The 14,126-nt window shown below is 41.5% G+C and overlaps 1 protein-coding gene across 1 annotated transcript in view; it reads left to right on the forward strand.

Moving 5' to 3' along the window:
- Window positions 1-330: 330 nt before the first annotated feature.
- ABCD2 (ATP binding cassette subfamily D member 2) overlaps window positions 331-14,126 on the forward strand; it is a 45,591-nt gene continuing 31,795 nt past the window's right edge. Inside the window, exons 1-6 of the mRNA XM_048964721.1 lie at window positions 331-1,417; window positions 2,768-2,948; window positions 6,495-6,616; window positions 9,298-9,466; window positions 12,233-12,327; window positions 13,617-13,762. Of these exons, the coding sequence (XP_048820678.1) occupies window positions 506-1,417; window positions 2,768-2,948; window positions 6,495-6,616; window positions 9,298-9,466; window positions 12,233-12,327; window positions 13,617-13,762 (1,625 nt within the window). The 5' untranslated portion in view covers window positions 331-505. The remainder of the gene's footprint in view (window positions 1,418-2,767; window positions 2,949-6,494; window positions 6,617-9,297; window positions 9,467-12,232; window positions 12,328-13,616; window positions 13,763-14,126) is intronic.

The raw sequence follows: 14,126 nt of genomic DNA on the forward strand, positions 1-14,126 counted from the left end.
CCACGGCAGACAAACGCTTTGTTACACACCCGCATATGACAGGAAGGCACCCCCCGCAGCCCCTCGGCCGCCGGGCCGCGCTTCCGACCCGAGTCCCTCCTCCGGCAGGGAGGGGCGCGGGGCCGGCGGTCGGGCCGAGAGGCCGCGGACTGCGGCGAGGCGGGCCGAGCGGCCGCGGGGGGGAACCGACGGAGCTCCGAAGGCCCGCGACCCACAGTCCCACCGCGACGCCTCCGGGGCCGAGCCTGCGGCCGACGAGCGGCGCGGAGCGGCCGGGTCGCCGGAGGTGCCGCCCCGCTCGGCGCAGCCAATGGCGTGTCGCGGGCCGGGCCGCGTTGTGCAACGCGCCGGGCCGGGAAGGAAACCGTCACCCCGGGGGAAGCAGCGCTCACTCGGCATCTGTCGCGGCGGGAGCCCGGCCCGGCAGTCCGGCGAGGAGCCCGCGGGGCCGGCCTTCCTGCCGGGCATGAGCCGCCGCCGCTAGGAGCGGCGCTGGGCGGGCGCGATGACCCACATGCTGCGCGCGGCGGCCCGCCGGCTGCAATGGAGCCGCTCCAGCGCCGCGAAGCGCGCTGCCTGCCTGCTGGCCGCGGCGTACGGGCTGAAGGTGCTCTACCCCGTTCTCCGGCGGCGGCTGAGGCGGGCGGGCAGCCGCGCTGAGCCGGGCCGGGGGGCGGCGCAGGGCGGCGGCGGCCGGGGCAGAACCTCGCCGGCGGTCAACGCGGAGTTCTTGAAACAGCTGCTGGAGCTGCGCAGGCTGTTCTTCCCTAAGCTGGTCAGCGCCGAGCTCGGCTTGTTGTGCCTCCACTCCATCGCGCTGGTTTCCAGGACCTTCCTCTCCATTTATGTGGCGGCCCTCGATGGGAAGATCGTGAAGAGCATCGTGGAAAAAGAGCCCCGGAGCTTTGTCGTCAAGTTGGTCAAATGGCTGATGATCGCCATCCCGGCCACTTTCGTCAACAGCACCATCCGGTACCTGGAGTGCAAGCTGGCCCTCGCCTTCCGCACGCGCCTGGTGAATCATGCCTACGAGATCTACTTCGCCAACCAGACCTACTACCGAGTGATCAGCATGGATGGGCGGCTGGCCAACCCCGACCAGTCCCTCACCGAGGACATCATGATGTTCTCACAGTCGGTGGCTCACCTCTACTCCAACCTCACCAAGCCCATCCTGGATGTCATGCTCACCTCCTACACCCTGATCCGCACGGCACGCTCCCGGGGTGCCAACCCCATCGGGCCCACGCTGCTGGCCGGCCTTGTTGTCTACGCCACGGCCCGCGTGCTCAAAGCCTGCTCGCCCAAGTTTGGCAAGCTGGTGGCCGAGGAGGCGCACAAGAAGGGCTACCTGCGCTTCATGCACTCGCGCATCATCGCCAACGTGGAAGAGATCGCCTTTTACCGGGGGCACAAGGTAAGGAGGGAAATCTGAGTGTGCTGGGCTTGCTTCCTCAGCACTGGAGCTGACCGGTGCTTCCCCTGCCACCCTGTGCACACACTGTGGTCCCTCTGACATTTAAACCTGTTTACAGCTTGCACTTCCCGTTTCCTAGGAAAATGCAATCTCACAGGCAGTGTCTGGGGGGAGCAGAGTGCAGTTCCCTTGTGCTCTGACAGTGTTCCTGTTTTGCAGCTGTACCCTGTGCTTTTCTAGAAAGCCGATCGTCACTATTGTTTTTTCCCCACCCAGTGCACTCCTCTTAACTCTTCCAGGCTTTTCTTTTCCCTTCCTTGTTTGTGAGCTCCCAGCTTTAGTGCTTCAGGAATCACTAGCAAGCCACAGCAGAAAGTCTAGGGGACGTCTTCGTGATAGCACAGAGACCAAAACAACCTTTGACACTCTTTTACATAGCTAAGCAAAGATGCAGTCATCAGAGCCTTAAAATAGCTTAAGTACAGTACTTCAGCAGCCATAGTTACATAAACTAATGGATTGTTTTAAAGCCACCTTATGAAGGAATTCTTAGTATTTTTATTAGAAGTGAATTTTGGCTGTTACAGCTTTCAAGCATGACTTGGAAAAACAAGTGGTTTCACATGAGGTGAAAATGAAGACCGGTAACTAGCCTGAGGTGTTGCCAACTCTTTCAGTCCAAGCAACAATTATATAATGCAGATGGTTTGTTTTGGTAGAAGCGATCGTTCTCCAGGGCTGCCTACCATAGTGTTTGCAGTACAGCTAAATTAAACAGTTTCTTCTGTTCCCACATCTTCTGGCTTGAACTGAGTGCATGATGTCATACTGACTTGGAACTATCTTTGACTTGTTAAACCTCTTGGGATAATTCTCTCTTCCTCTAGGCCGTTCACAAAAACAAGAAGGATTTCAGCAAAGAGCTCTGCAGATTTAAGTCAGAGATAATTGATCCCCAAACACTTTACAATTTGAGGAGTTTCGGTTGCTGTGAAACTCTTCAGCTGCATGTTCCTTAAAGGATGTAGAATCAATCTTGTTTTGATTGCTAGAGTCAGCTATAGTGACAAGTCATATGTTCTTATATATATCAGATGCTAAAAGAACTGAAAGCTTCCCAATGTGGCATAAAGGGACAGTGACATAAGTAAGAGCCAGGTCCTCTGGCTTCAATAAAGCTGTGCACTTCTGCTGCTAGAATATGAGAATACAGCACTGTGACTATGGAGTACTGCACACTTAGGGACCACAGCTCTGGATACTTGATTGGTTCATGCATATGTGTGAATGTATCTTGGATGGCATGTATATTTTTGCTGTATTGCATAAATGTATTTATTTAAACTGTAGGTGGAAATGAAACAACTGCAAAAAAGCTACAAGGCTTTGGCAGATCAAATGAATCTCATTTTATCCAAACGCTTATGGTACATCATGATAGAGCAGTTCCTGATGAAGTACGTCTGGAGTAGCTGTGGCATGGTCATGGTCGCTGTGCCCATCATCACCGCAACAGGATTTGCAGATGGCGGTAATACCATTTTTATGTATTTCCAAATGGTTCTGTAAAGTTACATCCTCAAAAGACTGCTTTCCTTCAGTGTTGTTCACATTTCTTTATTGTTCACAGCCTTTTTTTTTTTCTTTTTACCACATCCGTGTCTCATGTGTAACTCAGGCATAGCAAGTCATTTGGGGGAGGAGCAATGCAAAGGATACAGCTTAGAGCATAAAGCTGACAAAGAGTTATCATTTGGGACTTAAGGGGTACTCCCAGCAGATTATAACGACAGTTGCAGTTCTCATTCACTGGCTGTTATTGGGATGCCATGCTGGTTCTTGCAGCAACTCCTACTATTTTAAAAAATGATACTTCTTGCTGGCTTTCCTAGAGAGCTTATCTCCTTGTTCTGTAAACCACAGTGTAATTATAGCTAGTTATTGTATTACATGTTGGCTGTTAGGAACTGCTGTTTTTCCCTGACTCACTGGGAGCAGAGCAGTGAAGGCTTTCGTGTCATCATTTTTGACATTCTGTTGACATAACTTCTCCAAGAAGTGAATTGAGACTGTTGTTATTGTAAATGCTATAAAAAAAAAGAGAGCAGAAAGGAAGGTAGTTAGGGAGGGGGGATGAAGACAAGTCAGAGTTTGCCTCAACAGGTTGCCTTATGCACAGGTGGAATCGCAGAAAACGTTACAAACTCCCTAGGATTCATTAAGCATGGATACTACAACATAAGCAGGAGGATGAGTTTTGAATTTGGTACATTTAAATAGGAATAAAGGTGTTGTTTTCGGTGCAGGTTTTGGTAAGGACGTTTCAGATCAGGGCTGTTCAGCTCAATTGACAAGCTCGGTTTGACCTGCCCACACATTATTTAGTAGTCTCACAATTGTGCTTGCGCATGGCTGGGTGTTCAGCTGCCTGAGCTGCTGCCTGTCACATGGCTCAGGGGGCACCATATCAGCACCCTCGCTGGCATCCTGCTAACAGCTTCAGAAATATCAGAAGGTCCTGTTCCAAACAGAAGAGTTTGTAAAAACTCTTTCACCTCATGCAACTAGTGAAAGTTGTGCAAGTGGAAGCAGAAGTGCTGAGTGAGAATCACTGTCAGTGTGAGAGTGCCATCATCAGTGTGAGAGTCCATCTGCAGGATGAGAACGAGTACAGTCAGAGAAAAGTCATTTGATTGCACATTGTATCTCCCTGGTATTATGGCATGAATAAAAAATGAAAAAGACTGTCCTTTGTGAGGATTAAGCCACAGTGAAAATATATAGAACAAATGATGGATAATTGATCTGTGTGCATGCTCAACCAAATAGCATTCTTGTTACTCATGAGTACATTTTTGGTAAATACTTTTGAAATGTAGAAAAAGAAGATACAGAGATAATTCATGTTGTAAAGCAAAGAATATTTGTACCAGCAACATAACGTTAGAGCGTGAAACTAGTATGGAGCCCTGAGGCATATTGTAATGGTTCTTCATAAACATGTAATTAATACTGACAAATGATACTGTCAGAACCAGTGTGTAACAAGTATTGAAAGAATTGAGCAGACTTGGACTTGGATCAAACATTTATCTAGCTGGCAAAGCGGTGCCCTAGGCCTCAGCAGGTCAGGTGCTAGTTAATTCAAATCTGAAGGAACAGATGTTGGACTTCAGGACAAATTGCCAGAATAAAGTAAGTGCATAAAACTTCTTCTGTGACCAGACCTGAGACTTTGGTGTAAAGCAGCAGATTTCATACACTTCTTCAGGGGAAAGAAAGAAATCTTAAAAATATATATATATCCTGCAATAAAAGGAAAAAAAAAAGAATCATTTTTAAAGGGGGTATTTAGGAAACAGGAAATTAACTGGCAAAGAGAAGATTTCCATTTGATGATATTTCTCATTTTTGCTGTATTAAACCTTTGGTGTTCCAAAGGTCTCATCAGTTTCTGAGAAGTAGCCATTTTTGAAAATAAGGCTCAGATTTTGGTGGACATAATGAACTCTTATTTTGGTTATAACACAAGATTGAGTGTCAATTACATAAATTAAAAGGGAAATATTTACATACTGCGTGAAGTAGGGGCAATCTGTCTGCACTGTTTCAGTGTCACACTTTTCAAACAGAGGCAAGTCCACAAAATGTTGATGGGTTAGACATGTAAGAGATGTTTTGAAACAGCAAAACAGTCATAAATTCTGTGTAATTTTAATTTGTCAAATACCCCTTTTTGGAGTATGCTTAAAATGAACAGTATGCAGAGATCTCCATGTTGTTGGTAAGTGAGCAAGCCTGGGTGCTGGAAACAGCTGAAAGCAAATGCATCCAGGAGGAAATACTGATTTAGGCCAGTTCCTAAATGATTTATTTTTGGTAGTTTTACATACTGTGGGCTGCATGAGCTATAATCCCAACAAAACCAGTAAAGTTTGGCTCTCTGAGAAATCAGAAACAAATGTTATTTTAGTTTCTAGCAGTGAGTTAACTGAATTCTTGCTATCACCAAAGTTTACTCTTCCTGGAGTGAAAATGACTTTGTAAATAAATGAGGCCATCATGTGCAGGAGTTTCATAATCCCTCCTTTCTTTGCAAGAGAATTCATCTTCTCTCTCTCTCTTTTTTTTTTTTAAACCATGCCTCTCCTTGTGGCCTAAGTGGCTAGATTGCACACAATCAGATGACAGTGTACTCACTGGTTAAATTATTAAAAAATTACATTGTAGAAATATCTGAGGACAGGAAAAACATATAGCTGAGGTGTATAAGCAAAGTTAATATATGAGAAATATAGAAAGTTTTCCACAGATGATCCATGTAATATTTCAGTGATTCAAAACTTAATTACGTAGGGATTTGTTTTTGATATGTCAGTGAAAAAGACAGTATTTAGATCCATGTGTCTAATAAAGATAGAAAGATAGGTCTGGCTTTGATACTGCCTGTAGATTTCTGCAATTTGATCTTGCCAGGGAGGTGAGGCAGTTCCCAAGTGAAAGAATATTGTTTGCTGTATTCTTCTTGGGGTCTGATGAACAGAGAAACTGTTCTGAGAGGAAGAAGTATCCTATTTAAACACGTCTTTAATAAGAGAAGAACTTACTGCTTTCTTATAGAAATATTGCCACGTTACAAAGTTTGCATCAAGACAAATGTCTCTTTCGTAAATAAGTAGGTAAATAAGCAAGGCTGAAAACCAAATATGCGAATACAAAAGCAGTAAAAAAGTGCTATCAAAAATCTACTTCAGATCAGTGTTTAGGTTTCACTTTTACATATTTTGAAAAATTGTGAATTGGATAATTATGTGTTAGGATGAAATTACCCAAGGAGACAAGTAGTATAAAAGAATAGGATATTTGGCATAAGAAGATGCATTTCGTACATTCCCTTTACCCTTTGTTACCAAGCTGTCTACGCTAATTACATTCAATGGTTCTTTCTGAAGGGTTGTTTTTATAGAGTTTAATTTTTTATTTAATTTAAAAGCTCACATTTTGATGATAAATTGATCTATGAAGATAATTTGCAGAAGAATATTTTAACAGTTTTCTTCTTTTAAAAAACTTTCAGAATTAGAAGATGGCCAGAAGCAGGCAATGGTTAGTGAAAGAACAGAAGCTTTCACCACATCACGAAACCTACTGATCTCTGGTGCAGATGCTATTGAAAGGATTATGTCTTCATACAAAGAGGTATCGTACGTCAGTCATGTGCAAAACGTAAAGGAAGTAAAAGTAAAATGGGTTTACATCTAATGTAAAAATAAAAAAATACATTATCTTTTAAGGTAAATACTGTCTCAACTAAATCTATGGTAAACTTTGAACTGATAGTTTGATCTTTAGAGTTAGGTCCACAATGAGTCTGAAGTGCACAGCTGTCGATATGATGCAACACAGATATTATCTTTAACACCTGTGTTCAGGTGCCATCAGAGAGCAATAGAGATTCCCAGAATCTGGCTGATAGAGGTTCAGAGCCTTCTTCTGCTTGGAGCACAAACCTGAGTTCAGGTTGTCGTCTTCTCAGTGGACCAGAGAATTGGGACTCTCACGTTGAAAAGTATGTGAAATGCAGAAAGAACTGAACACTTATTTCCTGTCCACTTAAACTGTTCTGAACCTGTTAATTTGTAAGTAATTTTGTACAGCAGAGAAATTTTATCTGGAAAAATCTGCCGTATGACTGCAAATAGCCCAGAAATGCAGGATGTTGTCTGGAGGATCAGATATGGGTGTCATCACCCTAGATGCAGTCTGTCTGTGATCTCTCCAGGCGATTTCTCTAGGCACAGACTATTAAGCAAGTGAAAATCCAGGCAAAGCTGTTACTCTTCTCAGTGTTTCCTTCTGAATGTGGTTCTGTGTTTGCTGAGTTAGTTTTTGTTCGTCCTTTTCCTGGGGATGCCTTTTCCCAGTGCAATGGGAGGAGGCACGCACCGCAATCAAAGATTATGAATTCCTTTACTTGGAATCCAGCATTAATAGCAACAGCTTTTTAAATTGGAAGAGGAGGGGTAGTTTGGCACCTTCAAACAGTCTCTGATAAGGCCAGAGTCTGTGTTGTTTTTCCGCAGAGTTCTAATGGACTGCGATTTTGACTTACGCAGCTTTGGCTGTTTCCCTGCCTGACCTCTGCTCTAGAGGGACTGCCAGATAAGCTATTATGCACGGATGTTATTCTACTTTATTTTCAATATCTAAGTCATTTATATGATCTGTGTGGGGACTTACAAACATTGTGCAATTTTATTTTGGAAAAACAAATCCCTTGCAACACAGTAGTAACAGCTGAACAAATTCGTGAGGTTTATCATATAGTGAAATTACAATGCAGCCAGCATGAGATCAAAAATCAGCTCTTTGAGCTTCTATCTTAAATTTACACTTTACTTTTCTTAAATACTGCAGTACTTCAACCGGTTTATCATTCCTGCTTTGTGGTTCAGGCAGTTTCCAATATGACAGCATGCTTCAATCCACTTCAAGTGACAATGAGACTCCAGTTCTTGCCTACCCAATCCACCCAAGTGCCCATTTTCTAGTCAGCATTGTTCAGCTTGCAGATAAATTGGCTCATCTTTTGTTTGTGGGTCAATATTTAGATGGTAGCACTTAGTGTTATGATGAGGCAAGTTTGTAGAATCATGGTTTGGAAACTTCCTACACATTTTTTTTTTTTGCTGTGGGGTGCAGTTGTTATGTTTTTCATTCACTGTGTGCAGGATTTTCCCATCAAGCATCACTGCTTGTTGGTGGAATTGAAATATTGGCTGGTTATTCTCTTTAAGCTGAGTTTTTTGAGGTGTTGTGTAATTGTTAATCTCCAGTGGAGCACTGACCCTGTCTAGTACTCAGATCTGTATCTAGTGCAGTGAAATTTTCACAGGATTGTTTCTCCATATCTTTTTATGCCCGTTGCAGGTGGGATGAATTATAGCTTGTATGTATTTAACTACAAGCTAAACATTTTATAATCTCATGCTGATTTTCTCGCTATTCTTATCTTGCTCTCTGTGTTTACTATAAAAATCGTTCATTTTACAAACATCTCATAATTCATACATAAGATGCCCAGGTTTAATTCTTTGCTGCCAGCAGATGGAGGTAGTTCTTTAGGAGTTTTGGCAATGTCAGTGCCTGTGAATAAGAAATCTCCTGGAGGAGAGATCTGTTCTTCCTGTTTTCACCAGGTGGTAACTGAGATAAAGGGATAAAAAAATCATAAAGTCCTACAAGAGACTTCACTATTTTAAAAATTCCCATCTGCAATTCAGGATCTCAGATTTGGCTCTGGTACCCGGCATGCAGATTATAGGACAATCATTTCTTTTCTGTGCAGTATTTTTCATTAGCAAATACCCTTGTGCTGCCTGTTTTACACGGGAGAAACACATCTTTCTCGCTGGAGATTTGGAGCACACAAGGGAGTAACCATATAATTACAGGTGCCTATTTTTCTAACTGCTGTCAGTCTGTATTTTCCTGGAAAATGCAGAAATTTTGTTTTTTTCTTGTATGATAGGCTAATTTGAACTAAGCTAGCAATTCTGCCTAGGTTAAAGATTGTACTGATCGATGAAAAAGAGCAGTCCCTGCAACCTCCTTATTTACTGGAGCGATAGTAAATTACATTGGCTGGCATCTGTCCTCCTCAGACTGTGTCTGCTGGCTGTTACAAGCTGTGGGTGGCATTTTGGTTAGGACAGAATCTCAAAGGAGGAAGAACTGATAGGTGACAAAAGATGCATCACTGATCTTTCCAGAGTAATAACTGAGAATAGCTGGGAATGTTTTTCGTGAATCTTTGGCCAAGCATTTCATTTACAGAATCTGTGAAGTATAACTGCAATGAGGCATTTGCTGTTTCACAGGTTACTGAGTTAGCAGGATACACAGCCCGTGTCTACAACATGTTTTCTGTCTTCGATGAGGTGAAGAGAGGCATCTACAAGAGAACTGCTGTTATTCAAGGCGCTGAAAACAACAGTAAGAATGAAGATAAAATAGAATCACATGTCAATGGACCCTTAGAAATCAAGGGTAATTAAGTCACATTTTTTTATATCTTTCTCCTGGGGGAATGCCTGGTTGGGGCAGAGAGCAGTAGATGAACAGGATTTGTTTCTATAACAAATCATTCTCTCAGTTTTAGTGCCCCAGAGACCACGTTGCCTTCTGTTTTATCTTTCTGCTGTTTTGTAACTCGGTGCTTGTGCAGTGCTTTTCTAGAACGTTTCCACAGAGATTGCTCAAATGTTTTCTGTGAAAACTTACAGTGAAAAAGGTATTTCAGCTGTACTATTTTAAGTGGTGGTTGTGGTGATGGTATTATTATCACTGCATAGACAGTGCCTGCTTTCCTCTAACTTCTTTTCTTTCAGAAAAAGGGGACTGTAACATTTTCATTTTCAAACGTAATTATTTTGTTTAGGGTAGGAGGGAAAGAGAAATTGGTTCAGTAGTTTTTGACAAAAATAATTTGTTTTCAGTTACTCTCAGCCTTTGCTCACCTTTTCATCTTGTAGTGAGGATATTCTACTGGAAATGTGCTGACAGCTCTCTCTGCACCCCTCTCCCAAATAACCTGATGAATATGCAGCTTCTTCCTCCCGTCCCTAGCTTGTATCATTCTGGTGCCTCTGTCTTTCTGTCTGCACCCTTCACAAAGCATTTCCTGTGTTCATCTATTTCTTATTGTGCTCCATTATACACCATCTCCCTTTTTTATCTTCTTTGGTGTTGGAAAACCTCATTCTCACCCTCCAGTTTCTGAAAACTTTAATCTCACTGGAGTGGAAAGCACCAGAGCGCTCTTTACGAAATACTTTTTCAGAGACTTTCAATGGCGTTACACTTCTGCACAAATTTCTCTATGGTCTCCTGAGAAGGCCCTTCGAAATGGTGTGATGCAGTGCAGTGGATAGCTGTGGAAACAGCTGATGCCTTAATCTTGTAGGTCTTGGCAGTATCTGGCTGGCATTTGATGTTGTACAGCTGTTAACATTTTGTCATGTACGAGAGAAAAATTCATTTAGTTATTTGAAACAGCAAAGTAATTTGGGGGCCATTTAGATAACTCTGTATTTTAAAAATAAAAGGTAATACATTCAGATGTGAAAGAATACTGTTTGTGTTTCCTTTTGAGCTTTGATTCCACCTGTGTGGCACATCTCACCTAGCCTGAATTCCCCCCATGTTGCAGTGGCTAACATTGGTATGCAGCGTTTGCACGCTCTCAGAGGCAGCTGGCCAGTACGGAACTCTAGGCACAAGGACTTAAGCAGAATTGAGGCCAGATGAATCTAGGCCACAGGCCCTGGACTTTTTTTGACAAGAGCCATTGTACCATTGTATGCTGGCTTTCCTCCTTTCTTTCAGTCTTGGTACTTTAGAAATCCCCACAGAGTGGATTTTTATGTGGATAAAAGTACACGTGATCACATGCATGTACGTTTCCACTGTTAGAAAACTCAATATTCACAGCTCTTCCACACTCCTTTTAAATTGTCCAGTACAAACTTATGTACCTGAAGAATGACTATGCTTTGCCTTGCATTCACCATTGTCAATAAGAACATTGTGAAAATATGGGAAATATTAGAATATCTTTAACAGATGATTATATTGCTATATATACAAGGTATCTGATATTCAGAATTTTAAAGTTTGAATATGTTTGTATACATTTGTACAGAAGTTCTGTAAAATTGTATTTCTGATTACAAGGTTTAAAAGCACACTGTGGTTGTCAATCACTCTGACTTTAGGGAATGGGAATTAAGTTTACTTAGTACTTAGCTTACTATTGTGTGTCATACATCCTTTTTTAAACTACAGTTTTTCTCCTGTAATTGCTTTCTTCAGAAACATGAGTGAATTTTGCAAATTTGCTTGAGATTTTCTCCACAGTTAGGTGCCAACTCAAGTGCAAATATTCCTGTAGTTGGAGTGAAAAAAGGTACAGCCCTTTTCTGAGAAATGTCTTGGCCAAATCTGTCTGCCTGTTCATGAACCTGTGAGAACTGCATGGCTGATGGGGGGTGGTTGATCTCCCAGCTGTATATCAAGTGCCATTGAGGAGTCTGAAGGTAGTGGAGCCTGTCAGTGGTATGAGAAGGTTGCAATCATGGCTTTTTTTCAATAGCAAAACAATTTTGTTTTCCATAGTTTCATGTTGGTGCTACTGAACTGTTTCAAATGAAACTTATGTTAGGGAAAAATAGCACTTAGATTGATAAATGAATTTTTTTTCAGCTTGCTGCAATTTGACAAAGTTGGAAGCAGCTGAACAAATAGCCTTCTAATAGAGGACGTGAGACTTTAACCTTAGCTGAAGGAAATACTACCAGATCCTGTTGTAATGAGCTTAACTTTTCTGTAGCTTCATTTTCCTTTGTTCAGGTTAATCTAAGTTTTAGAAGATGCAGTCTTCTGATACAAAGGGAAATCCTTTTTGTTTGCTTCTTGTATGTAATAGTAATTTCTGGTACTTGTCTATGAGCCTGGTTTTTTTAGGTTCTGTTAGAAGGGTGTATATATATATATATATACAATGAAGAGATGTATATTGTGTATTTATGATAAAATATAGGATTCATTACACACTCTTGGCTAATATTGACAGTGTAATTCTGACTTGCTAAGATTTACTATCCAAATATTTCACTTGAGGAACCTGGGGAGCATGAAACAGTTTCTGAATGCACTAACTTATGCTTCCCAGCTGTGCACGAAGGCTGTTGGGTATCATTGCTTCATGGGAAGTTTCAAAAAACATTAAGTGTTGCTTTTTTTTTTTCTTTTTAGGAAAAGTTATTGATGTTGAAAATGGAATAATTTGTGACAATGTTCCTATTATTACCCCGAATGGCGATGTGGTGGTTTCCAGACTAAACTTCAAAGTAAGATGATATGCAAGAATTGTTGCCATCACATTAACATAAACAGCACAGAATTCATGTACCTTATGTTAAGTACTTGGCGGAGCATATGGATAAAAGGGGAAGTCCAGAAAGGTAGGCATAGTAGCTTTGTAGAGGCAGACTTGTGTAGTGCTCAAAGAAAAAGAAGAGAGGATTTATAGTGCTGCTGACACATGAAAAATTAGACCTAGGATTTTAAAAGGTGTATGTGAGAGTCCACATCCGTGTTAGGTAACATCAGTAAAATTGGGATGCTTGGCTCACATGGGCTCCTTTAAAAGTCTGAGTTCACAGCAACTGTGAAAAAGCTGAGCCTGTTGTTAGTTTTACCTGACAACCACGAAGAACAGCGTGCTTCGCAGTCCTTTACACTGTAACAGTGGAGTCTTTACTCAAAAAAAAAGAAAAAAAGTTTTAAAAAGACTGTTGTAGCTACACTTGGTACTGTTCTCTGTCCTTTACTGCATTTCTGCCATATGTATCCTGATCTTACGTTCCAATGCAGATGGTATTGTTTTTAAAAATGGTTGAAATGACTGGAACAGTAATATGAATAATTGCAGCAGGCTCTTTAATTCACCTAAAGCAGAGTTTTGTCTCTCTTCACATCTGTATGGAACTGGAGTAGTTGAATTAGCAGTGCAGGGTCCTAGTTACAGCAAAGCTTCCAATGGCTCCAGTGTAGTAATTGCAGATTTGTGAAATTACAGCTTTACAACCAAAGGGACAGTTATATTTATTTCTTTGGCTCAACAAAGACATTATGTAATGCAATTATAATATAACAATCAATGTGTTTATATAAAATATTGACATTGTGATTGTGCATGAATATACACTCATATATACACAGAGCCCTGTTTAAATGAATGAAACCAAATGTATTGCACCCAAAATAACACTGGTAATTATATTTTCCAAATCATTTGATCAAGCTCACTTTGCTTAAATTAGTATTACTGATGGCTTGGCACTGCTCTTTGTGCTGTTAACAATTTTGGACTGAATTTACGTTAGAATAATTGATTCTGACTGTGATGGATTGATGTAATGATATAATTAGCATCACTTATAGAAATACTCAGACTTTATAGAAATGATTTTTATTCTTATATTTAATTCTACAGTTTTCAGAATGATTGCACTAAAAAAATATGCAGGTAATTAATGAAAAGGCTTAATAATTTGATATAAATGCTTGCATAACTCCTTCTGGGGGCCTTAGAGCACTGCACAGTAACATCTTCTCATTTTCATTGTCACTATAGGTTGAAGAGGGCATGAATCTTTTAATCACTGGTCCCAATGGGTGTGGAAAGAGTTCACTTTTCAGAATTTTAAGCGGTTTGTGGCCTGTGTATGAAGGAATCCTCTACAAACCCCCTCCACAGCACATGTTTTATATACCACAAAGGTATGTGATACCTATTTATCTGGTTACATGAATTTTGACCCTGCTGCTCTTATTTTTGATCTTACATTTCTTACAGCCTAGTTACAAGGGGCTAAGCACCACCTCAGCTGCACTGGGAGTGCTAAAAAATATTGATTCCTTGTTGTTGCTGATGCAAATCTTCAGTTGCTGGAAATGGGTAGCTGATGTACATCTTGTGGTGGCTGCAGTCCCCCAATGGCTAATGAGTTCTGGTTGATTGGGATCACGGCAACAGACTAGAATGTGAAACAGTTTGAAATAGACCTAGTATATTCCCATTTCACTTTAAAACTCTAAATCAAAACCAGTCAGGATATATGGTTTTCCAAATTTTGAATTGTTC

Source organism: Lagopus muta, chromosome 1 (assembly GCF_023343835.1).
Source record: "Lagopus muta isolate bLagMut1 chromosome 1, bLagMut1 primary, whole genome shotgun sequence".
NCBI lineage: Eukaryota > Metazoa > Chordata > Aves > Galliformes > Phasianidae > Lagopus > Lagopus muta.